Source organism: Hirundo rustica, chromosome 2 (assembly GCF_015227805.2).
Source record: "Hirundo rustica isolate bHirRus1 chromosome 2, bHirRus1.pri.v3, whole genome shotgun sequence".
NCBI lineage: Eukaryota > Metazoa > Chordata > Aves > Passeriformes > Hirundinidae > Hirundo > Hirundo rustica.
This window is the reverse complement of record NC_053451.1, coordinates 43,545,051-43,570,414: the sequence shown is the minus strand read 5'-3', so window position 1 is coordinate 43,570,414 and position 25,364 is coordinate 43,545,051. Positions and strand designations below refer to the sequence as shown.

Below are 25,364 nucleotides of genomic sequence, written 5' to 3'. Positions count from 1 at the left end.
GACATTTGATCCTGTATCGGGAACATCCCGCGCACCACAAGGTCGGTGGGGATGAAAGGGCCGAGTATTGCTGAGCCCGAGCAGCTTGGTGTCTGGCGTACTCCTGTGCTGCAGCTGCGTGCTGTTTTCAGAAGAGTCAGCAACTTAACTCCCCCTAAACCCCTTCCCGCCTGGACATGGCATAAAACCCTAGCACTGTTACCTCAGAATTCAAACCCGGCCGAGAACGGTCCGGGCAGCTGCCTCCAGAGAACGACTGATGCCAGCTCAACCCTAGCCGAGTCTCAGGATCCCCATCCCAGTTCCACGGCCTGCACTGTGCTTTCTCCCCTCACACTCTCTTGTCTCTGAACCTCGATTTCTAGGTGAAGGCCAGCACTAAAACCCTACAGCTGTTTGCCAGCCTGACAGTGCCTCTCTTCACCGTCTTTCCAACATGCACAGAGCTAGGCCAGGAGAAGCCTGGCTCTTTCCCAGTCTCAAGCTTTATATGTCAAAGGAACAGGTTCAAAACACAAAGTTCTCTGAATTGTGCTGTTGCACACAGTCTAGGACAAGCAACTGTGTATTTGTTTCTGTTCAGTCTCTTCTTAACCACTTTTTGTAATCCCTGAAGGAGTTAGCATACTGTTACAGTAACTCACAACTGAACGAAGCTTTCCCCAGGGCTGATGTCTACCAGTCACATAAAGCAGCATTTACTTGCACCTTTCCATCCTCTTGTAGCACAAGCTAGAAAAAATTTTAAGAACCAAGCTTTAGATATAGCACTTAGAAAGCAAGAGTATTTCAACAACTTGTTAACATCAGTTTGCTGCCTTTTATTATTATTATTATTTGATCTTCACATTGTAGAACTAACATTTGTCAAAACTACTTCAATTAATTTTCTATTCTACATCTCATTCACTTCCCTGTGACAGAGAAATTCACTTTGTCTTTGCTTTCAAAAGTAAGATACTTCTTGCTTTCCATATCTATCCAAAGATTCTCCAGACATGCAGCAAGAGTCTGATTGAGACAGGCACTGGTGAGAGAAGCTTTTGTACTCCTTCACTTCCGTGACTCCCAGGAGCTGATGTTCTAAGGTAGTCTAGTCTAAACCTTTGATTTAGAGACAGTTTTCAAGTTCAAACCAGAGATAACATATGAACTGATAAATATTGTCTCAGGAAGAACTGAAGATTTTACTCTGAAAATATATATGTACCATATAGCAAAAACATCCAGGTTGGATGAGGATATTTTTCAGAAGTGAGTAATGCTGAAAACACGCAAAACAAAAACCAGAAAGCTCTTATTTAACTCTGCATTTACTCCGGCAGTATAAAGCTCTTTTTCAGGGATATAACCTGCTAATGCACTGGGACTAACATTCTTTTTTTCAGCATCTCTTCTCACCAAGAATGACTATAATGTACTAACTTCACTCATTTTTGGTGTCCAGTCACAGACTATTACAAAGTCACACTGTGCTGCTCTTCCTTAGCTGAGCAGGTGATCTTGCTTTGGCCATGACCTGGATCCACAGAGGGAAGCAGCAGCTGCGTTCGTGCCTCCAGCCATTCTTTCTTACAGGTTTTTCAAGTTGCATACAGGAGCTGAAGCACAGTATCCAGCTGAATTTCCATAGTGGATCTCCATCACGAAAATAAATGAGGATCAAATGCCAGGCACCATGTCTACCTAGAGATGTTGAGATATCCACTTGAGTGGATCAAGAGCACAATTCATGGGAGGAGCAGCTGAGGGAGCTGGGGTTGTTCAACCTGGAGAAAATGAGGCTCAAGGGGACCTCATCACTCTGGCTGAAAGGAGGTTGTAGCCAAGGGTGGTGGGGTTGGTCTCTTCTACCTAATAACAAAAATGGCCTCAATTTGTTCTAGGGAAGGTTTAGATTGGATATTAAGAAAACTTTTTTAATCGATAGGGTTGTCAAGCAGTATAACAGGGAAGTGAGTGAGTCACCATCCCTGGACTTAAGTTAAAAAATATGTAGATGTGTCACTCAGGGACATAGTTTAGTGATGCACTTGACAGGGCAAGGTTAATGGTTGGACTCACTGGTTAATGGTTTGACTTGAGGTCTTTTCCAGCCTAAACAATTCTATGATTCTATGCTGACAGGGGTAGGAGTTGATTCAGCCAAGGACTTACCTTCTATGATTAGTAGCCTTTAGAGAACAACTTTTCCTGAAAAACCACTGTGAAAGACTCAATATTGCCCTAACTGAGGGAAAAAGTTAGGAAATAATGGCAACCTGCCATGAAAACTCTGCCCCCAAGAACCGCCCATTGGCCAATTGCCATGCACAGTACTGAGCAGTTTATTTAAACAGCAGCATTTAAAAATGGCTGTTTATTCCATACCAGTAGTTCTAAACTCTGCATGTACCAGAAAGCATAAAACACTGATGTTAGCTGGTGCACTTAAAGAAAGGAGTTGAAATGTGAAAAGACATTCACCATAAAAGGCAAGGATAATCAGAGAAGAAAATCCATTACATTCAAAGCACTCCTTCAGGCAAGTGACTGTTCCCACATCACACTTCACTGCAGGATCGGCTACCTGAAGGTTCCGGTGGCAAGACCAGTAACTTTCAGTGACACACACTGTAATAACTCCAGAGAAAAATCAACCAAAATATTCAGCAATCCAAGTTCATCCCAGTAGGTTGCACAGAGGCATAACCTTTTTTAAAAAAAGCCATGAACTAACGCAACTTCCACCCACTTTTGGCATGGCAGGCTTTAATAAACTGAAGCTGAAAGACTACAACTCATCTTTAAATAGAATTCAGAAGACTAAATAGCTCTTAGGTATGTAAAAAAATTTAACAAGAAAGGAATTATAAGTCTCCGCTTTTGTTTTTTGAGTTATTCTGATCCTAACAAATGTTGGGACTTGAAGGCAGGGAAATTTCATACAGTGGCATATTTTGGAGGAGCACTTGAATTCAGCTTTAAAATTTTGTAGGGTGAGACACCAAAATACCTTGCTAAATTAGTAGTCTTTTAAATTACATTTTTATTTTGCAAGAAAATAAATTATACAACTTAAAAAATAAAATTCAAAAATTAAGCAGTACATCAAAATAGTTCAGCTGGACTGCCATACAGAAACTACCACCATTCAAAATTGTACAGCATTATTATCTTGGTAGTGGCACACATTCAAAATTGTAAATACCATATGGAGATAGTTATTACAACTCAGGAATTCGAGTTCGCTCAATACTCCAGACTACATATAGTGTGTATGACAAGAAAGCTTTCATGTATTGTTTATTTCACAAATATGACCTTAAAGAATTACAAAGATAGCATCCCAGTCATTTAGATGAAAATAGAAAACAGTTTGAGATAGCAAATCTTTCTGTAAAACTATCAAATCTTTTTGCCAATTGTATTTTCAAAATTTGCACTTTATAGGACAATGGCATCCCAAGGCAGATAAATGCAAGATGTGAACATTCAGAACATTTATATTCATTTTAAAAAGATGAAAATGAGAAAATCACATTGTCATTTGGAAATGTAACTGCATTACAGTCGTAACAAATGAAAGATAAATGAGTAAAAGTAGAAGCTAGGGACACCAACTGTGGAAAGAGGAAAATGGAAGACTTCAGAATTGAAACTGAGATTCTCACCAAGTTGTTGGGACAGAGAAAGATTTAACAGTATTTCTTAATTATACCCATTAAGAGTGATTCCCCCCCCGCCCCTTCTACACCAGATTTCGTTCCTTAGCTATTCACCGTGGCAGTGTGTGTGGCAACGTGTTTTTCAGATGCAGCACCTCCTTAAGCTAGGTCTTTGGACATATATATTCATAGCTAAAAATTGCAGCCTTAAAAGTGCGTTGTTGCCATATTGCAAGTGAAGAATAGTTTTCACTTAGATCTGAATCTACCCTCCCCAAAAGAACAGCTTACCCCAGGTATCTCCCTGTGCCCCAGGTGATACTAGTTTTAAGTGCAAATTGGTGAAGTGACCTGATGAAGGACGCTAAATGTGATTTCTGCATCTTTAACAAATTTGCTGGTGTCTGTCTCAGATTTCATTAAAAACCCAACATCGAGTTCTAGTATATCTTTAAAGAAAAAACGACCCTATCATAGGCACATTACCAATTCTATTTCCATCCCAGGTTTTGAGAAATGTATAGTTAACTATTAGGTTGTACTGTATTAATTAGTTGAGGGAATGTGTAACTCCCTAGCTTTTAGCAACCTTTTTCTTTCTGTATACATTCCAGCTTCCTCAAACAGTTGTATCTGAGATGCTGTCTCTTAAACTTCTCTCTCAAATCTAAACCAATGGCTTCAAAATTAGCATTATCCTCTTGGCAGCTCTTTCCATGTGACCATTTCACACCTGTTCTTCTCTGGTTAAGGGCTAGAATTTTTCATGTTGAAGAGTGTGCTCAGACTGTCATGTTTTCCCCAATTATCCCAAGTAAGCATTTATTACTTTTAAGTTACAAAGACTGAAAGTCTTGCAGCACAGAGTTTTTTTATTAGAATTTTGTTTTCTAATGTTCAGATAGTTTCATTGGTTAACTACACAGAGCACCACTTGCTTTTGATTCTGAATTGCAACACCACAGGGCCAACATAAAAGATGCAATATTTTTAAACAGCATCTACTTTTGAGTATCAATGAAAGCATGTAACACAAGCTGTAGTATTTCAATCAATTGTAATTGGCCAGGCCTTGATTTCTCCATCTCTTGGTCATGAAACCCTCACTACCAAAAATTTCTTACTCAAACACGTCCAAGTACACACTGTTCTCTGGCAGTCACGCTGGCATTTACATTAGTAACAGAGCACACAGCCTGCTTAAGGGTGCAAAAAGCCATTCTTGGAGAGTTTGCTTTTAAACCACTCCTACTGCATACTTTACTGCAACCATGTGAAAGTAAAACTCCTCCTCTTACTTACTGGAAGGCTTTCTTTTTGACTAAAGTTAATTGTATCCTCTTCCCCATTTCATCATCAAAGAAGATGAGGCCTTTAGATGTTGTAGTTCAACTGGTTAATTATAAAATAACTTCACACACTTTTAATTTATAGAAGAAAAACTCATACAGAACTGAAAAAAGCACAACTTACCTTTGTCCTAAGACAGGCACTCTGCTCCTATGACTCATGGTATCGCTCCAGTACATGCCGGGACATTTCAGAGCAGCAGAGAGTGGGGCAGTGCCAAATGACTACTTCAGATGATTGAGAATGGAAGAGGTAACATTAAGAAGTTGAGATTCCTGACGTGTGTTTGGCACTCTCTCCACATACACGGAACAAGGTATTTTTTCCTTATCGTTTTATCATTTTCAGTGGAAGTGTATTTCCTACCCTACCAGTTACAAAATAAAAAGTAGAGGGTTTGTTTTTCATATAAAGATGTCGACTAGTCCAATTGGATTAACCTTGCATGTATATAAAAGTTACCACTGAGGAAACAGTACAGGGATCTTCAAGTGTTACTCTCTTTCTGCGGGAGTTGTGCATAAATTACTCTTTAATGCATCCTGATATATGCAGTCATAATGGAATATAAATATTAAATGTACATGGACATACACTTAATATTTTTGCTCCTATAGTGGACCCATCCATGAAAACTGCTTTTAGAGTGAAGTATCCTTCAAGAAACTTTTACCTTGTCGAAAAGGATTGTAGCAAATCACCCGTCCAAATAAGGTAACAATGTATCCACTTGTTTACAGGAAACAATTTAAAAACAATGATCTCTTGCTTAGGGAAAAATATCACCCATGACTTGGAATTACTTTTGTGTCACTTAATGTGTCAATTATTAAAATCCAGTTACTAGATTGAAGCACTGCGCTAGCCAACAGGTTTTAACTGTAACAAATACGTATCAGTTGTGACACGTGTTTGTGTCTCTCAAATGTTATTACATGAAAAGGATCAGAGATGGACAGTACATTACTCTGTTGATCCAAAACACAAAAGTGAAAGTGCTACTTCTAGTCCTAACTGCATTAAAAAAAAAACCCAAAAAAACAAAAAACCAAACCCAAAACCCAAAACCAAACAAAACAAAAAACAAACCCAAAACAAAACTAATAGCAGTTCCTCAGTGCATGAATATTTGAATATTTTTTCCTTGTGCAAGTACTGGTCATCTAAAAACCCAAACCTGTATTCTTCCTCGTGGGTGTAAATAAAATCTACTTTAAAAAGTTCACAATGGGCTCTTCATGAATGCAAGTTTCCCACAAAACAGCATGCTGTTAAAAGTGTGCAACATGAAGGGAATGCCATCATGCTAGCTGAATGAGATTGGCAAAATATAGTCCTCTGTAAGGTAAGGCAGGGATTTTAATATGTAACAAAAGTCAAAACAAGTCCTTCTGCAGCACAAACTGTTGCAGCTGTGTGTCCAAGCACCCTTCCATTTATGTTCTCAGCATCCCGCAGAGTCCTCCAATTATGCCATGTATATAAAGGTGTTGATATCTGACTCATCTCTTCTGATATATTTGTGCTCTATAAGCCATTCAATTTGCTCTTTTATCATTTTCTTTTGTGGCAAGAACATGTTTTTCAATATTTCTACCAGTTCAGTCTGAAGCTGGGCATTAGTAATTTTCTTCCGCATCTTCATTATTTGGATGATAGCCTCCTGGTGGGGGACAAGAAGAAAGGAAAAATTATTTTTATATGCCTGTGTGAAGTGACAAAATGAACACAGCATTAACAGGAAGCTCCTGATAAGGCAAGACAGCAAGGAAGTCTGTATTTTTCCTTAGAAATCAGAAATACGCTGCATTTTTTAGCCTATACAGAATTGCTTTTACGAAGTTGATAAAGAATGAAGCACTGGCAAGATGCAAGAGATGTAAGAAAATTTCAGTCAAAGGAGCAGTTAAATCCTGTATCTAGAGTGTGAATTACTCACTAAAACCAAATGTTCGCTCACTCCCTGAGCAGAAGTTGCAGTTTCCTAGGTGACTTGTGATACACCTTGTGAACATCTCACTCATTTCCTAAGTACAACTAGGCCTCAATCCTGCTGCTGCCAGAATGGTCACATTGTATGTTACATCAGGTGGTACAACTCACAATGTGCATGGCCTGCAATCCAACCTGACAGAAACTTGAAGGTAAAATGGGATTTTTTGAGACTCCATTGTAGGTAATGATTCCTCGTGCCAGAAAAAAATCCAGGCTTTTCTAAAACTGTCAGCTCAAAAGAATTGACATTAAGTAGCTGACTGAACGACTATCAACCACAGAGCAGGAAGCTGCAGCCTCTACAGCTAAGATGCACTTTTCAACTTCTCTATGGAGAAGTCATAGTGCTGTTACTACAGTGTTATCCCACCTCCAAGATTATTCTCTTCATACAGACCAAAGAGATAGTGAGATCAACAATGCTGCTTATTCATGGTGGTGGCCAGTGTCATTCAACTTCACCAATCTGCTGTTGTCACCCACCCCACACTGTTATGCCTTCACCACTTGCTGAATATCTGCTTTGTCCTCTTTGAAGATGATGACCTGGTACTTCAGAACAGGAGACTGGTAACTACAAGTGCACCAACACACACGCAAAATCAGGTATTCACAAGGATCTAGAGTCATACAGCAGAAGTGACTTCCAATGGGATTCAAAAGCACCCATTTCATACAGCAACATCCAGCTGTGGACAGCGTGTAATGATAATACAACAAATTACAGTAATGATAATGCACCAAAAGAAATAGGGGAATTTTGTGTTCCTCCAGCAGGTTACTTGCCTGGGTTCGCAATATTCTTAGCTGGACTATTCCTTCATTCTCTTCTTCCCGCATTCTCTCTGTAGTAAGTTGCAATCGACCAATCAAATTTATCTTGCCCCTTTTCTGAACTTTAGCGTTTTTTCTGAAAAAAGTTGTATTGCATGAAAGTGAGAAAAAAACCAAACCAAAACCCAAAACACTTTCAATTACAGAATTCCTGTTAAATTACAGCAGGGAACAAGCGCCATGATAGATCAGATACGTATAGGTTATTAGCATTACAGCAGTGAGAGAGGTGTCTGACAGATCAAAACTCAATGCCAGTGTCTCCACACGATGAAACGTAAATAATGCTAGCATTACAAGTAAATCCAGTAGCTGAAACAATAGCATTTCAGAAAAATATATTTCAGTTTAATTATATAAATGTAAGGTTCTTTGGAGGAAGGTTTTACAATGCAGTTCAGGAAATTTGACTAGTTAATATTCCATCAAAGAACTGCCTGGGACAAAACCCAGCTATTTCAACAAAGAAAGCTGAAGGCATTCTTCAGTGGTCACCCACAAACTTTCTCTACAGCCCGGGTCTTCTGCCACGTCCTCTCGTCATTTCCCTAAGCTCAGAATCCTGATGACAGGAATAAGAATTATGGCCCTGGGCAACACTCTTAAGCTCCAGGAAAGCAGATTTGTCACTTATCTCCTTCTCCACAGATCCAGATGTCCAGCTGCTGCTGAAAATGAGGCACAGAATCTGAGGTTCCTAGCAAGGTGCCAGTTCTCATGATAGTCATAGACAGTAGAGGCAGGCAGAAGCAAGTAAACCACTCTGAATGTAGTATGTACCACTTAGACATTCTCTCTTTGTGTCATCTCCTGCTCAAAGGATTTCAAAGCACCAGTAAGAGCACTACAATTCTCACAGAAATAAAGACACCCCTCTCTGGTGAGAGCCACACCAAAAATCCTGGCTCTTCACAGCACCATATTATTAAGCAGTTTCACTTCCTTTTTTTAAACTTACCACCTCTGTTTCTGAAATTCTGTGTGTGTGTGTGTGTGTGTGTAATAATCAATACAGCACTAGTGCTCTGATTACAGACTGTCTTCCATGAAATTTTATGGACTTATTGCTAACTGGAACATAGCAAAGCCTCCAATTTTGCACCTCATCCCTAAATGTAAGAAATTTAATTTCACAGAAATTAGAATTATAAAAACATTTGTTTGAAGGAGCTGCTGCAGGTCATCTAGTCCAATCACCTACCTGAAGCATGACTTACCAAAATAAGTGAGGGCAGGGCAGCAAAGCATGTGTCTAGGTTAATTTTGAAAACTTTCAAGAACAAAGGTCAAGTTAAAGTGAATTCCTTTAGTTATGAAACAGTAGATTGTTATTTTACTTTTCAAACATGATCTTACATTAAACTGAACTCCTGGTTCACCGAGAAGAGGGTTCCTTCTGTAAAGTCTTTGGGTGAATTGACTTGAGGTTCATATAATAAAACCTGACGTTTCAGCTTTGGAAATGCTACAAGAGACTACAGAGAAAAGGGGAGGGGGAGAAAGAATGAAAATAAAACACCAGACTTTGTAAATGGAAACAACTATTTTCTACAACCATAGTTCACTGCTGTGCTGACTGTACTTAGAGAACGACATAGCCTTGTTTGGAACTAGTAAAATCAGAGGGGGGACACAGTTTACCCAATCTCCTTCTGAAATGGGTTAGCATAAGCAAAATCATACAAAGTAGTAAAATACACAAACTCACAGCTACAGAAATGGTGTTAAGTCCAACTTAAATGATTTCTCTCTTAACTCATGAGCTAAATAATTAGAAGTCTGCTAAAGCAAACACTGAAGTTATGTTTAAGCAATATGTATTTACAAGGTGTCACTAATTTCCTAGAATTAGACCAGACCCACTTGACAAAACACAATCATAACTCTGTGCTTTAGGCAGCATATGGTCAAAAAATTCTTGCAGTTTCCAAAAGCTTGTGAAGTAACACTGGGTAGAGAGAACACGTTAATTGTGAAGGCTGTGTGTGCTCAGCTGGCTCAGTGCAAGGAGCCAGCACTACAACTGATTAATTGCCAAGAAAGGTGTTCACATTTCAGCTTCAGTGTTATCAGACAGTGCTTTAAAAATACTAATCCAGTATTTCAGAACACAAAAATCAAGAAGCAATCTGTTTCAAGAGAAAGGGATATACCCATAAAGTCCTCCTAAGTTCTGCATCAGGGAGTTCAGTTGCCAGTTTAAGATTTTCAAAACTGATCTTCTCTCTGGGTCTTTGGTTCCAGGCAAACAGCACAGCCAACTGAAATGTTGTTACCTCCAAGTCATACTGGCCAACCTCGTTCTTAAATGTTATCTGTGAAGAGGATGAAAATTTTACTTATAAGCCTGTCTGGGTCACAAGCTTTCTTACTGTTATAAATACACAGAGAGCGCAAGTCACCAAGATTGATACAATGAAAACTACACACTTACAATTCCATTGGACATAAGGTGGTGCCAGTGGAGTTTTCTACCACTGTGATTCTTTTTATAAAATTCTTCAACCTCTGGGATGAGATCTTCTAATTCCGTGGGCAGCGAGACAAACACTTTTTCAGAACTTCGGGACCAGGCGCCAGCATTTAAAATTTTGATATTCACAGAGTCAGCTGTATGACGATATTGGATTAAATGAATCTCCAGGTACAACAGAGAGATAAACCAAAATGTTTTGGGTTTTTTTCTTACTCTCGACACAATTATGAAGGACTGAATTTTCAGAAAGTTGCAGGGTGTCTACCTACTTCAACATTAAGGCACCACTGGCTTTCTGCCAGCAGCCCTGATTGAAACCTGCTTTTTTGGCTTGCTGCTGCAGAGCTCCTTGAACACTGGTGCAGCTTTACAGCTGATGCTTATAAGCACTGCTAAAGGGTTTTCAGCATGGCAGGTCCAATACTTGATGTTCCTCAGCCTCTCTCATCATTGAAACAAACTCAGAATGTGATTTAAGCTCTTCATAGCATGCATCTAGCTCTCCTGCTGGCAGATAAAGGAGAAGCACAGCATGGAGCACTCGAAGAATGATGAGGGCATAAAAGGAGGTAGTTCAGGCATTCACCTGGCTGATGCCAGTTCAAACCCCTGCTTGCAATTTGTATACAAAAGAAGGGAATCTGTATCTACAAGACTGCTCACAAGCAAAACCCAAAACAACTCACAGAATGAGTATCAACTGCAGGAGAAAGCAGAGTCTACAGACATCTAGGGGCAACAATGCCAGGGAGATGGTGTTCAACCTGCAGTTGACGTAATTTTTAACTTAACATTAACAGAGCTATTTTTCAGTAAGAGAAATAAAAAATAGCAAATCATTTGAAAACAATACCTGGTAAAGCAAGTTTATTATTTTTGTGCATTTCCTTGAAGGCCTGGTTCAAGTCTTCAGAGACTTTGATATCCTGGAACATTCTAGCCAGCTTGTTTACATAGTCTGCTGGCATTCCCACTTCCTACATAAACAAACAGAACAGAGTAAATGTGACATGGAAAACTATGAACAAAAGGCTTTATTTTTAAAATAATAAGCTTGAATAAATCAATAGCACAAAGAAGTACACTGGTATCATCACTTTACAAGTAGTGAATCTGCAATGCAATATAAAGGGTTTTTTGCATGGATAGTAAGTAGCTATCCCTTAAGGGCATATGATGATTATTTTAAAGAAATTCAAGTGCTGAAGAACATATGCATTAAGCAATCCATGAGTTCCAAGATTTGAAGGAATGTTAAAGGCATGTAAATAATATTCTAATCTACATAAAAATTCAAAATTAGAATGGATCTCAAATTATTTATTTCATTAAACAAGTACACTGCATTTTGCTTATCTGCATATGGAATATATGAAACCCTTAGATAATTGTAAGTGAAATATTTTAAAATCTATCACAGCTACTATTGGAGAAGAGCCAAACAGTTTTACTTTCACAAAGTACTGTGATAGAAGGGAAGTGTAAGATGCCCTGAGTGGCTTGCTATTAAAGATAAAACTCACCTAAGCAAGAAAGGTATTTAAGTTCAAGAGTAGAATATTAACTAATCACAAGAATGAGGCACAACCAAAGAAAGATCTGATGCTACTTACTCTGAGCCATTCCACCATATTCTCTTCGATTTCACTATCAGCTGATATATCTAATATCAGACGTCTTGTTAAGTGAGCTTTGTGATATCGCATGAAAACATCTTTATTCTGTACATATTTAAGTACCAAAAGCTGTCAAAAATAGAGTCTTGTTTATTTATTTGCATTGTAAACCAGACAAGTATTTGAATGCTGATCTAATGGCACTGTAGACTACGATTAGAGAGAGGCTACTTGACATTGCATTAAGAGCAACTGTGCTAATACTATCATAGGCATCAGCAATTAATGTTTTATAATATCACATCTTCAATTTCTTCATTTGTCAAACATCAAGAAATTCTCTTAAATCGAAAAAGACTTTGACACTGATATGTAAAAATCTCCTGTATTATTTTCTAAACAAATATTAGTTATTGTAATAAATTATAGTCTCCTGTAGGCATTAATTTAGTATACCAATTTTGTGGACTGACACAGGAGACATGAAACACTGAATGATTCACAGTATTTAAACACAGACACACAATAACATAATAAACTCTTTTCTCTATTATTACACCTCGCATAACTGCTTTTAAAGATCAAGGCCTCAACCCACATAAGGAAATAAAACAAACAAATTCATTCTTCAGAATAACTGAGAAATAGAAAGCAAAAACATACCACTTCTTTAAGCTTTGCTTCAATTTCTTCAGAAGTTAGTTTTTTGCTTAGTGGTGTTTTTCTTAGCAACATGTCACAGTAATTAGCAAGAAGCTCAGGGCATTTGGATTCAGGCTGTGTTTTCAATCCAACACTAGATAAAAGAAGAACAGTATTTCTTCAAACCATACAGAATCCTGCTATTCTGGAGTAGTTACACTGTTAACAAGACAGACCACTCTCTTCTGATCCCCTTGGCAAGGATCCTGGTGGTGAATTTATAGCCTCATAAACTAATGAAAACTTAGGCATAACACCCTTTCTTCTTGAAAGAGTAACTATTGCCAAACACTTTCAGACAGCTTCTACAGCTTATTTTAACTAATTACAATTTTAGAACTGTAACAATTAAGTATATAGGTAAAACTACAGTTTGAAACAACAAAATACTGCATGGAAAGAAGTATTCCAGTAAAGAATTAACAAATGCTACAGTGAAATGCTTCACTCATTTCCTCAGTAAGCTGTAATGTGGTCTTAAGAACAGCCTCCTGTAGCACACTTCACAGACTGTAAAACTCAACACATCTAACTCATAGTAACAGGATAAAATTATTTAATCACAGCTATAAAGGATGGACTAACAGCTACGAGATTAAATGCAGACTTAAGTTGAACAAAATGCCACAGTAGACAGACTGTGTTTCTTCAAAATGCATCAAGCATTGTTCCGAACCTGTGTCTAGACTGGTGAATAAAACCAAAGGGCAAGAACCAACCCCTATTCCTAGTCAGACAGCACCACCCTGACTGCTACTCAAGGGCCCACAGCAAGCTCAGGAATCCATTTTTCTTGCTCATTATTTCACCCTCTCACTGATTAGCATTGACAGAGCTATACACTCTTCACACAATTTGTTCTTGCTTTTTCATTCATAAGGCAGCTTGCAGGCTAATATCTTCTGCCCTCCTAAAGACCATTGGAAGCACAAGCAGATGACAAGTATTTTGGATATTACAGAGGTTTCATTTTGCTCAAACCAGGCTGCATATCTAGACAACTTCAAAGTGCTTGGGAAGACGAATGCTGAACAGAAGACAAGCACAATCCCAGTGGTTTCTAAGAAACCACTAGGCCGGATTCACTTTAGGAGTAGAACAGTTTGAATGAGTTATCAATTGGAATGGTCCCAGAGGAAAGGAAACTATTAGAAGACACTTAAGAAACTCCTCTACCTTACCTACATCTGTGCAAAGTATAGAAAGCAGGGATCCAGTCTTTTGTGACAGCATTCCTCCAATAAACACAAGGATAAAGACTAATTCCTCTTCAGGCTTACCATTATCCGAAACCAAACCCAGAATATGAACCAAGATGCTGGACAGATATTTATAACCATCCACTCCTAACTAGAAGCAATTGGAAAGGGAAGCTGGCAGCCCAGCTACAAAAGCTTTGTTTCCATAGTAAATCAGATGACAAACTATATATAAGCAATCCCAAGCACCTAAATATATACAAATTCCTACTCAAGTGGCACATCACACGGTAAATGTTAACAATCAATTAACTGACTGCTACCTTCTCTTGGCTGAGTTAGCAGAGCAGGCACTGTAAGCATGGTCCTTCTTCTTGAGTCACGCAGGTCTGCCTAATCTACTGGAAGTTGTTTAAACTAACCTGGTTAATCCTGCACTGAAACAAAAATGCAACAGCTGGACAGGTCACACTCACAACTGGCACAAGAGGAGGTGGAAAACAGCTTGTGGATGGTTACACCTTAATCGGCCACAGTTATTCCCATGAAGATTACTGCCTCATTTTTCCCCAGGACCTTTGCTGAAGTTGCAACAGAGTTATACAGCTGAGGTTTTTGGAATTAATAATCCAGGAAGCCATTATGAACTTCAGCTAACAAACTGAGTCATAGTATAAATGAACAGATCCCCAAATACTACAAACAAATTCAAGCTGAACCAGGCTGCTATTCACTGATCTGCTTCCACACAAAGAGTCTTACCAGAGGTCAATACGCAATCTGAAATTCCATAATGCAAATAACGCAAAGCCCTTTTAAACACAGAATTACTTTTTGAAGAGACGTTTTAAAAACCTTGATTCACATAAAGTTTACGTGGCTTACCCTTTTTGCTTCAATGGCAATTCAAGTTTAAATATTGTAGCATCGTTCACAACTGCTTTGTATGCCTGAAAAATAATTAGATTATTGGTGCTTCACTCCGTTTCTCTCTGATATGAATTGCAAAGACTTTCTCTTTTTACACTACTGTAATATGGAATTAATTCCTTTCTTTTTTATTAGGCCAAAGCTTGTAGATTCTATTTTCAATTTGAGAGTTCAAATTCTATGACTCAGTTTCCCAATTAACTGAGGTTTTCCTCTTTTCCTAACTAACGTAGTAGTTTCCTTCAAACAACAACTTAGGAAGGGATTACCTGGACCAGGTTGCACGTCTGAAGTCAAACACAAAGTAAATTCCAAACACAAACTGTTGCTGAATCAGACATTATGGTTCTCAATACAAAGGTCATCTTCTAATGTACATGCTCTACAACATTACAAAGCTGAATATATGCAACTTTATGCAGCACTACAACAGAAATGAAAAGCTCCTCAGCTGGTAGTAAGTTTCATCAATATTTTAGTCTGCATATTTAACAGAGTAATAGCAGCTTCTAAATTTAACAGTGAACGGGCACAAGGGTTTTGGAGACATCATAATACAAATTGCAACAATTTTTACAGTGAACAAAAGACCAGTAGAAACACATACCTTATCTCTGGCAGTAAGAAATCTTGGATCATCTTGAAAAGCTTCTTTAACCAACTTGCTAAACCGATTAAATAGCGTGAGCAATTGCTCTACATACTTCTCAGAATCCTAAAGAGGCAAAAATCAAATAAAAAACCCAGGCTCCACAGAATTCAGTGTGTGCATATACCTAATTCCCTAATCTGTAAAAATGCTGTACCCTAAAAAGCCTGCATACTGTGAATGCACATTTTATCTTTAGTCTCTGGATTGAAGAGCTCTGCAGCATGTAGGCTTAAACACAGACTTTCAGGTAGTATTTCCAGCATATATATACTTAAAAAAAAAAATAAAAAAATCTGTAACTTTCAAATATTATACAGCAATGTTCCATTTTAAAGGACGTTTTCAAGGATCAATAAAAGAACATGGTACATCCTAACTGCTGCAGACACCTAGGCCTCCTAGACCCAAAGAAAAAAAGATGATAAAAAGCTGAAAAAATACAGTAGGGAAAAAAAACCTTATAATTTCCACACCGAACAACGACTCCTAGACTGAAAGTAAATTTCAAATTTCATCAGGAAGTTATAATTCTGGAAAAATTGATTAGGCTTTTAAAATTAAGTTTCTAGCATAATTGTATTGTATAAGCATCCCACGCACTTAATTTATAACCTTTACTGCAAATTAGAATCACTTTTTAAAGCCACAACTGAAAACATACAGAATAAAAAGTTATCCTAAATTAGGTATTTAGATATTTAGAACTTTCAGTTTATCAAAATTTGATCTCTAAGCATAAAATCTTAAAAATTATTTTCCATTCATGCATTTGCCCCACAAATAGAGAATATTTAACTACTGCAAAGTCGTTTTCCTGTTGTTATTTCATTAAAACCCAATACACTTACAGTAGTAATTGTTTCAGCAGCTGCTACCATGTCTGCAAGTCCAGCACTAACAATATGTTCTTCCAAATCTTTTAGCATAGGCTCTATGCCATTCGGAACTTTATCCATCAGTGAAAACATTAAATGCAACTCTGAAAGATACAAATACCGATGAAGCCACCAGCCAAAGACCTGTATAAAGCCCAAATACACTGCATTTCTCCTAGGCATGCCTCAAGTGGAACATTAAATATGTGAAGAACAGATAATCCAATTCATCTCTTAAAAAGAAAGATATCTTGAGTACTGTTCTAATTCTGGTCCTACAAGAAGATTCTTTTGAAGGTAAAAAAAATATATTTATTGCAATGTAATACTTGCTTATGCATGTATTATCTTTTATAGTATGCTAATGCATATAGTATCACAAGCTTGAATTAGATCCCCCTAAACCTAATGCCAATTTGGATTAAGTCCAGGTTCTAACTGCCTTCAAACCCCTGGCAAGAATGTCTCTCAGTTGGAATCCTACAGGAATCTATGCAGGAAACTGCATGGATTCAAGACATTTTAAAATTTTAAATTAAAGCCAAACACACCTGTCTTTGTGTATGTTTCAGCACCACTTACAATGCTTTGTTTTATAAAAGTTCTGAAGTAACCAAAACTGACTAACTTCAAAAAGTGATGTACTTTATTTATCTACTTTTTGTGAAGATATCTCAATAGTGCTTAAAAAAAGAAAAAAAAGATACTTAAACATCAATAATTATCTTGACAAAGCTGTCCACAAAGAACACTGGGATTAAGGTCACCAGATTGTTGTAAGAGACCACAGAGATTTGAACTCAGCATGGCAAAGGACTTTGCTTCATGAAGTACAACAAATGGACTCTGATTCCTTTTTGACAGAAAAAAAATTAATAGATTTGCTAAGTTCCTCAATGTTATGTCTACTGTGAAAGAGGAAAAGTCAGAGGCCCTGCCTTTGTTTTCTCCTCTGCATTACTTTTGTCAGCAACAAACATCAAGTTCCCATCACCACTGAGGATGAAATATGCTACCATCATCTGTACCGCAACAGCTGCTGCAGAAGTAAATAGAAAAGTACAGAGAAGAAAAAAAAACCTTTCAGAACATAACAATGCAAATTAAAGGAAACTACGAACAACTTTGAGTAAGAACTTGCAATGGTACTACAGACAACTCGTAATGGGCTGAATGACAGCATTTCAGAAACCAGAAAACAAAAATGTAGTTGGAAGCATTCTCAGTGCAAGTTAGATCTGCTTTAACAAATGCCAGCACTGTTTTACATAAAAAAAGTCCAAAAAGCTCAACTTTTACTGGATCTTTTAATCTAGGCTTTTAAAATAGTAAGAGGGAGGAAAAGAGGGGAGAAAAAGAAACAAAAAGATACGGTAAAAGGCTGTACATCTGTTTCTGTACAGTTGATGCCATAAATAGTTTAAAAAAAAAAAAAAAAATCAATGGCTTCTGTTAAGAATCAGTGGCAAAGGAAAACTCCAGGTGCATCCCTAAGAGTGCAGGATCCAAAAAGCCATAAATTCTTCAAAGACAGATTTCAAAGTAACAAAACCAGAAAGAGTATTTTACTGGAATTTCTCTCAGAATACATTGAAGACACTGAAGAGTAAAGAAATGCATGCTGTAGTTGTTGGGGCACTTATAGTCTGCTTTCATTCTACATTCATGAAAGCGAAGCATACTTTTTATTTCTGTTGCACTTCAAGAATAAAATTTAGGCCTCCCTTCCCCAAAACTATAAGCAAACAAAAACACAGAAAGTCAATTCTGAAGGGTTTGCAAGCTATGACATTTTTGATAGATTTTATTAGAAAACATTATTCCTTCCTGTCTTTCCACAGCATGCAAATATTACTTAATGTAACAAGAGTATGTGCCCAGCTTATAGCCAAAAATCACCACCAAAACGGCCCTTTTTTGGCAGTGCTGTTTAATAAAGAAAACATCCCTGAATTCTTTGGGGCAGATAATATCAGAAAGTGAGATGCATAAGCAAGGCACAGCAGAGGACACTATCAGATGTATGCATTACTATGTCTAGCTCCAGTCTTTAATTACGTTTCAGTCATCTGCACCTGCCTCCTCCATTGAAGCATTTGAAACAGTTCTTACAGACTAAACGGAAGTGCTCTGCAAGCAAGCACCACCACAGGACAGACAGCCACAAGAGAGGGCTGTGTGAATATTTCAACAGGTTTCTAAAGAAAGGTCCTTTGGCAGATGAACCCTTCTGAAGCTCTGTATTTACATAAATAAGCCTCCTGAATTCTCCCAAAGGCTGTAACATGTACTCGTAAGACATTTCATTGCTTTCTACATTTAGCTCTGGACTGTAGCCAGAAATCATGCTGCTGGATAAACACATCCGTATGACATAGTTTTGAGGTCAAATATTTTCTTAAATGCTGGCTTTAAAAAGTGAGTACTTTTTATAATATTCTAAGCCATAAAACAGTTTTCTCATTTCCATAGAAATGAAAACCTCCAAAGATATTAGTAATTACTCCCTGGCTGCAGGATACCAAGACTTCAAAGAAAAATTAACCTGTGATTTCAGGTTTTGTTGGGGTTTTTTGTTTGTTTGTTTTTAATTGTTCCTACATGAACTGTAATATTTTAACAACATATTTAGTTTATTTTATCATACAGGAGACTTCTGAATCACACTAGCTTCTCAACTTATGGCAGCAGAGTTAAAAAAATCTTCTGAAAACTTTGAAAAGGCAGAGCTAACTTTCAATACTCACACTGATATACTGCCTATGGAACCCGCAGAGGTTTTGTTCATTTGACCTACAGGTCCCGCATCAATAATCAGAGTAAGAAAAATTTCTCCCTGCCTTTCAGAAAAAACATCTTTTATTAAGAGATGTTTCGCTTTTTTCCCAGGTGTAAAGAGGTAGTGCGGCGAAACAAAGAGGAAATGTTTGTATCTGGAGTACTCAAAGAAAAAGACATATGGAACATTTACCAGAGTTGGTCAATAAGATGCAAGTAAGTGTCAGGAAAAATAAAGAAAACAGAGCACAAAATATTTTATTTCAAGCAAGATACGAGCTATCCACTCAATTTAGAGTATTGCGTATATAGATTTCAAAAATGATAGGAAAAAAATATGAATGAATGATGATAATTTTTTGTTGGACTGTTCATGTACAATAATATTTTTATATGAAACACTACCACCATCTATTAAAAACAGTAATTTGATACATCTACACACAAATCTATTTTTATGCAGTTCATGCAGGGTTCACCCTGCACTGCTCTTGAAGCTCCACTTACTTTCTGTTTCATTTCGTTTGATCATGCCTTGGCATTCAGCTAAAATAGTCTCTTTAAAAGATGTTACCAGGGCATTGACGCAGCACTCCATGAGCTGAAATACATTAAACACAGGATTAGCTGAAGCAGCCATCTGAACGCCAAAGTCTGATGTGTCTCAAGTTTGCCACGACACAAAAGCTAACTTATTCTCAACAATTAGCTCTACAAAATAATTAACTCATTCACTGATTCATAAAGTATGTGCAGTTTGAATAGAATCTATGCAGGAACCATATTTCTTCAAAATGTTTATCCTCCAAACCATTAATAAGCTCTAGTATTTCTGGCGACTCTTTTCTCCCAAGGGAGCCACCACTTCTGGAACAGTAACTACCCTACTTCATTTCCAAGTATACATCCAAGAGCTAAGAATAGTTCTCATTCCAGCATACCCTATTTGGACCAGGCTGGATGGCTTGAACAAGGCATGAGATCTAGAACAGAAAATGCCTGTACACGTCAGGACCATCTCTCCTTTGTCAGCCTCTTACACAGGCTACAATTTATACCTGTGCAAAATGAATGACTCACAGCTTAACAAAAGGTGTAAAGCGCATTTTGATCCACTTCAGAAAAGTGATCGGATTTAAAAGGTATTTATTTCAAATAACCTGTTTCCTGAACTAATTTCAACACAGAAAATTATGACATATTCATTACAATTAAATCTTCATCTAGAATCTGAACTGTGTAAAAATTGCTGAAGAAGGAAGAAGGGGAAGGAAAAGAAGAAAACCCATCTTTTATATTAAATGGCCATATTTCAGCCTGAGAGGAAATATATTACAGCTTTAATGAAATTCTATCACTCCTTTTGATTGCAATGAACAATAACTCTTTCAGGTGTTGTAAATGAGCACTGAGAAATCCTTTGCCAAACAGATTTGACAATTTATTTTCAAACATAATTCTTATCCACTGATAACCACAGGAAAAAAATCCACCACACCTAACTCAAAACAAAAAACCAAAAACCAATCTGAACAAAAACCTGCCCTTCAGTTTTAACTTTTGATCTACATGTATTATTAAAACACTTGCAGAAATTGTAAGTTACCAAATTGGAAAGTGATACATGTTTTTGCAACAAATTATTTATGATTAAAAACTATAAAACACACAGTTTCAATTTACTGCTATCAAATAATACTGTAACACAAAACTAAAAACTGCAATATAACACTATATAACTATGAAATACATAATTTTTATACACATTATACTCACTGCTTCTACAGAGTTACATTCACGTCTTGTTTCTAAATATCGTAGTGCTCTTTTCTCTTCTTCTTTTAGTTTAGCATCTGCCTGTGCAAAAGCAGAACAGCAATCATTTTAAGGACTAACACATTCAGTACAAAGCTACAACAGAATTTTTACTTACATATTTCATATAATTCTGTACACCATTTTGCTGTAAATAAGAAGGAGCCTGTGTTCTATAAAATCTCTCTGTTGAATCCAAATATGCCTTTTCAAAGTTATCCCGATATATCTGAAGTTTATCTTCAGGATTAGAACAAAGGTTAACTGCAAAGAGAAAGTCCAAACTTACTCTCAAGTCTTGGAAATTTATGTGGCTAATAATCAGCAAACTTCAATGAGAGAGTGAGACTTGTATTAAAAGGTTGCATTGAACAATTTGAAATATCTGATAAATGCACTCCAACCACAAAGATAACCAAATTTGGCCAATCTTTGCTCCCAGGAACACGGCAAACTGAAAAAAAAAAATTCATACTCAGCTCCAGCACTTCAGACATTCAGACTTGGTAACCATAAATACATGAACAACTGCAAAATTGCAAGGAAGGAATAAAAAAAGCTCAGAATAGTGCCTAATGCAGCGGAAAGTTCTCCACCTGAATGAGCAAAAAGCTTCCCTTAGACACTGTTCCTGGAATCACAATGTCTTTTAGACTTTTTTCCCTGTTTTACAAGAATAGAGTCATCAGCTTATTGCAGTGCTTTGCACTATTTGGAAAAGTTTCCACTTTCCTCTCAACTGTTACAGAGAAATGAATAATCATTAAATGGAATATGCTTTAAAAAAAGAACTTGACTTCTATAAAAAGCTGTCTTAGACAGTATTAGCCACAAGTTTAGTTCAACAGGCTGGAAAGCTTTCAAAAGTGCAATGGTGAAATATCACAGAAGTTTCAGATACACAGATCTGTTCTGCAGCAAAGAAAAAGACTGAAAGTCTTAAATGTAACCTGTTTAGCATTTCTTCTTCAAATGGTCTAAAGAATCAGAAAACAGTATGTAAAGGATCTCAGAGTAAGTCATACATGCAACCCCAAAAGGTCAGAAAGTACTCTTCTCTTTGAAAACATTGATTTTGCAGTAACTGATACACAGGTAAATCACTTACAAGCTAAAGATTATAAAAAAAATTTAATTGGTGTCATATATCAACAAGCAAAACAAAAAAAATCAATACAAAATGCTGAGATTATTCCAACCTTACCACCACAACCGCCAACTTTGTATGAAGAAAATTCATTTACTTAAGTGAGGAGGCAACAGATCAGTGTGTGCAAGACATACCATATGATTCTCGAACTCCAATAACGAGCTGGGAGTCGAAAGCTTCTCCTAGTCTTTCAGCATGAACTAGCTTCATTGCACTGTCCTGAAGTCTATTTTTTATATTTGAAAATATGGATTCATTCCAAGTATCTAGCATGAGCTGCATACCAGGAAGAAAAAAAAAAAATTCCTGTCAGAAAGGTACATGCAGACATAGGTTTGTGCAAAAAAATACAAGACATCAGAAACAGAAATTGAGCAATTTATAATGTAATTTTCAGGTCATACACAACAGTTCAGCTATGTCAGAACTTGATCTTGCTCTAAACTTGTTTTACAAGTCATATTCTGCTCACACTCTAAATTCACTTTATGTAACTGGACAGCTAAGGAAATCAGTCTTGAATCCAAATATGCCTTTTCAAAGTTATCCCGATATATCTGAAGTTTATCTTTATTATGAAGTACTCATTCCGTATTATTTCTACGGTTCTTGATAATCAGTTAGCCTTTCCAGCAATAGAGTATGTCAGGAGTTGCAATATCGGGGGTACTTTTGAGACAAACACCCAAATATAATTCACCATTTGGCAGGTACAGTCTTAGACAAAACTAAAAACTAACACCACAGTTACATAAAGAAAAAGACTGACAGTTTTATACTGCATTTATCCAACAAGAAAGTTCAGTCCACAAGTAATGCATCCGTAGTTTATAAAAAACTCCACAACTCATCCAAGCACTGCAAATCTTTCGGATTAGTTACAGAGGATCTTATCAAAATCCTCATCAGCCAACGTGCCCCTTTATACTCCACTGTGTGATTTATTATTTTTGGTGGTTGCTCCTACTGCTGCTGCACCACATTACAGGATTGGTGCAATTTCATCTTGAGCTACAGAACGCCCTTAGTGCCGTTACTGAGGCCAGCTGTGCAACAAAGCTCTCGGGCAGTACAGCTCACTCACCTTTCGAACAATGCTGTCTTCCACGTTAGACTTCTTGTTGCTGCCCTGCTTGCCCATCAGAGTGATCTCTAACTGACAGAAGGGCTTGGGCAAAATGTCGCACTGCGTGAAGAACTTGCGCCACTCCACGATGTAGGCTTTGAGTAGAGCTGTATCATCCTGGTGACTCAGCACTCTCTGCAGGTGGGGCGAGCAGAGGAGGGAATTTATAAACCAATTTATGCACTAAATACAGGCTTCACTGATGCTGAAAAAACCTCCCCATATAAAACTGAAAGATACAGATGTATTAGACTAAGAAAGTCTACATATTGGAGTGCCATTTGTTTTCTTGAATTACTTATTAACCCATGTCATATGGCCCATTTCTAAAGGGCAAAGGAAGACAGCAACAAAAAAGTACTCAGTAGTTCACATTTTCGAAATGAACCTTTTTTTTTCCTCCTTTTAAGTCACGTGAAAGTAAATTATTAAAATCTTTGGTCTAAATGCACGTGCTGGTACGACCATATATAAAATCTTAAATTAACATAAACCTGTAAGGACTGTGTTATATTCTATACAGGGACAAGTTTTGATTCGATGGCATCTACAAACCTTTCATTAGACCCAGACAGATAGTTAACATGTATATTTTATTAAAGCCTGAAAACTTAGCCACATTTGTACACTGATATGCTATCATAATGCCAAAAAAATCTGTCTATCAAATAACAGCCAACACAAAACACATCAAAAGGCCTCAGCTCAGCATAGCATTTATGCATGTAAGCAGGTAAGCTGTGGAACTTAAAAATCAATATTTATATGCCTGGTTATACAAAGGTCTCTATAAAAAACTATTCTCCTTGAAGCAAAGCCTTAGTGGTGTAAATCATTCCACTAAAAGGATAAAATAAAAAGGAACAGCATCTTTCTAAACCTTCGTAACGGGATGCTTTAGAAATTTTTTTTAAATTCACAACAACTCCCTCTTTGAAATAGCCAAAGCTGTTTTCTGTAGTATGTGTTACAAACACAAGAACTTCCTTTGAGTCTATTGACAGTGTCACTCATTTGGAGGGAAGCCCATAAAACTGGACAGCTGAGCTTGCTGAGTCGATAGCACAGATATTTGTAGTACACCATACATATGGCTTATTTTAAAACCATCCATGGACATGTCAAAATAGCACTGAAGCTATATAAAATCTTTTTTTTCTTCAGACAGTAATTTCTTATAGAAAATTCTGCCTTTAGAAGTTTTCAAGTGGAAGAAAATTCCATTAAGTGTTGTTGGATAAACAAAAATAATGCTGTGTTGTTTTTTTTTTTAATATGACACAAAAATCACTGCCCATCCCAGCTTCAAGCACTGTGAGAAAACAATGAGCCAGGCAAATGCTCAAGGCTCTTCTTTTTGTCAACAGAAGTTTACAGGGCAATTATGATCTCCAGGACATCACAAAACTTCAAACAAAAAAGCAACGCATTTAGATCCAATGAAAGTCAGAATTATTTGGCTATTTTTTTAACAATGTGAATAGAAGTTACGAAACATTAAGAACTTACCGCTTGTGCCTGTTTAATAAAATCAAGGATGTCTTCCTTCAGAGCTTGATGGATTTTTGCTGGACCTTTATCATCCCACAAGCAAACTGCATGTACATCTCTAGAAAACAATTTATCCACCTTTTAGTAACAGCTACTCAAAATTTAATGCTGTAATGTATGAGGTCTTAACAGTCATCATTTCAGCATGTCTAAGAAATTAATACACTTTCTATCTGCTGTAGTTAAACAACACATAGCTAGATCCCAGTGACCCACCCACCAGAGAAAACCATGTTTGGGGAAGAGACTGAAGCTCTAAGAAAAGTCTTGGAAGCAAGTAACTGCAGCCTATCTAGGAGAAGGCTATGGTCAAGAAGATGTGTAGGACAATTCTGGTTTCAGTACCTATTCAATAATCCTTGTTGAATTAAGGACAATTTTTAAAGCTTTTCTTTGACAAAGACAGACATCACTTGCCAGTAACAACATTACTACTCAGCCCATGCTATTCTGAAATGCTATCATGAACATGCAGCCTTCCCAGATAGTTTCACAATCCTACAACATCCTACGAAGGCAACAGACCATCCTTGAGAGAAATTTGAACCCTGAGGGATCAGGTAATTTAAAAGACCATTCAATTAATTTAATAAGATCACTCAAAACATTCCATGGTAGAGGTAGTAGCATTTTCAAGTTAAACACTACTGGAGAAAAGTTACAAAACA

The 25,364-nt window shown here is 37.2% G+C and overlaps 1 protein-coding gene across 1 annotated transcript in view; it reads right to left on the bottom strand.

Moving 5' to 3' along the window:
* Nucleotides 1-4,091: 4,091 nt before the first annotated feature.
* The window catches only part of CUL5 (cullin 5), a 30,595-nt gene continuing 9,322 nt past the window's right edge, over nucleotides 4,092-25,364 (bottom strand). The window contains exons 3-19 of the mRNA XM_040054835.1: nucleotides 24,655-24,754; nucleotides 23,104-23,280; nucleotides 22,154-22,295; nucleotides 20,988-21,133; nucleotides 20,831-20,911; nucleotides 19,562-19,655; nucleotides 16,250-16,380; nucleotides 15,357-15,464; nucleotides 14,705-14,769; nucleotides 12,582-12,714; nucleotides 11,916-12,047; nucleotides 11,156-11,279; nucleotides 10,261-10,436; nucleotides 9,980-10,141; nucleotides 9,183-9,301; nucleotides 7,779-7,902; nucleotides 4,092-6,660 (exon numbers count right to left, since the gene is read on the bottom strand). Of these exons, the coding sequence (XP_039910769.1) occupies nucleotides 6,466-6,660; nucleotides 7,779-7,902; nucleotides 9,183-9,301; nucleotides 9,980-10,141; nucleotides 10,261-10,436; nucleotides 11,156-11,279; nucleotides 11,916-12,047; nucleotides 12,582-12,714; nucleotides 14,705-14,769; nucleotides 15,357-15,464; nucleotides 16,250-16,380; nucleotides 19,562-19,655; nucleotides 20,831-20,911; nucleotides 20,988-21,133; nucleotides 22,154-22,295; nucleotides 23,104-23,280; nucleotides 24,655-24,754 (2,209 nt within the window). The 3' untranslated portion in view covers nucleotides 4,092-6,465. The remainder of the gene's footprint in view (nucleotides 6,661-7,778; nucleotides 7,903-9,182; nucleotides 9,302-9,979; nucleotides 10,142-10,260; nucleotides 10,437-11,155; nucleotides 11,280-11,915; nucleotides 12,048-12,581; nucleotides 12,715-14,704; nucleotides 14,770-15,356; nucleotides 15,465-16,249; nucleotides 16,381-19,561; nucleotides 19,656-20,830; nucleotides 20,912-20,987; nucleotides 21,134-22,153; nucleotides 22,296-23,103; nucleotides 23,281-24,654; nucleotides 24,755-25,364) is intronic.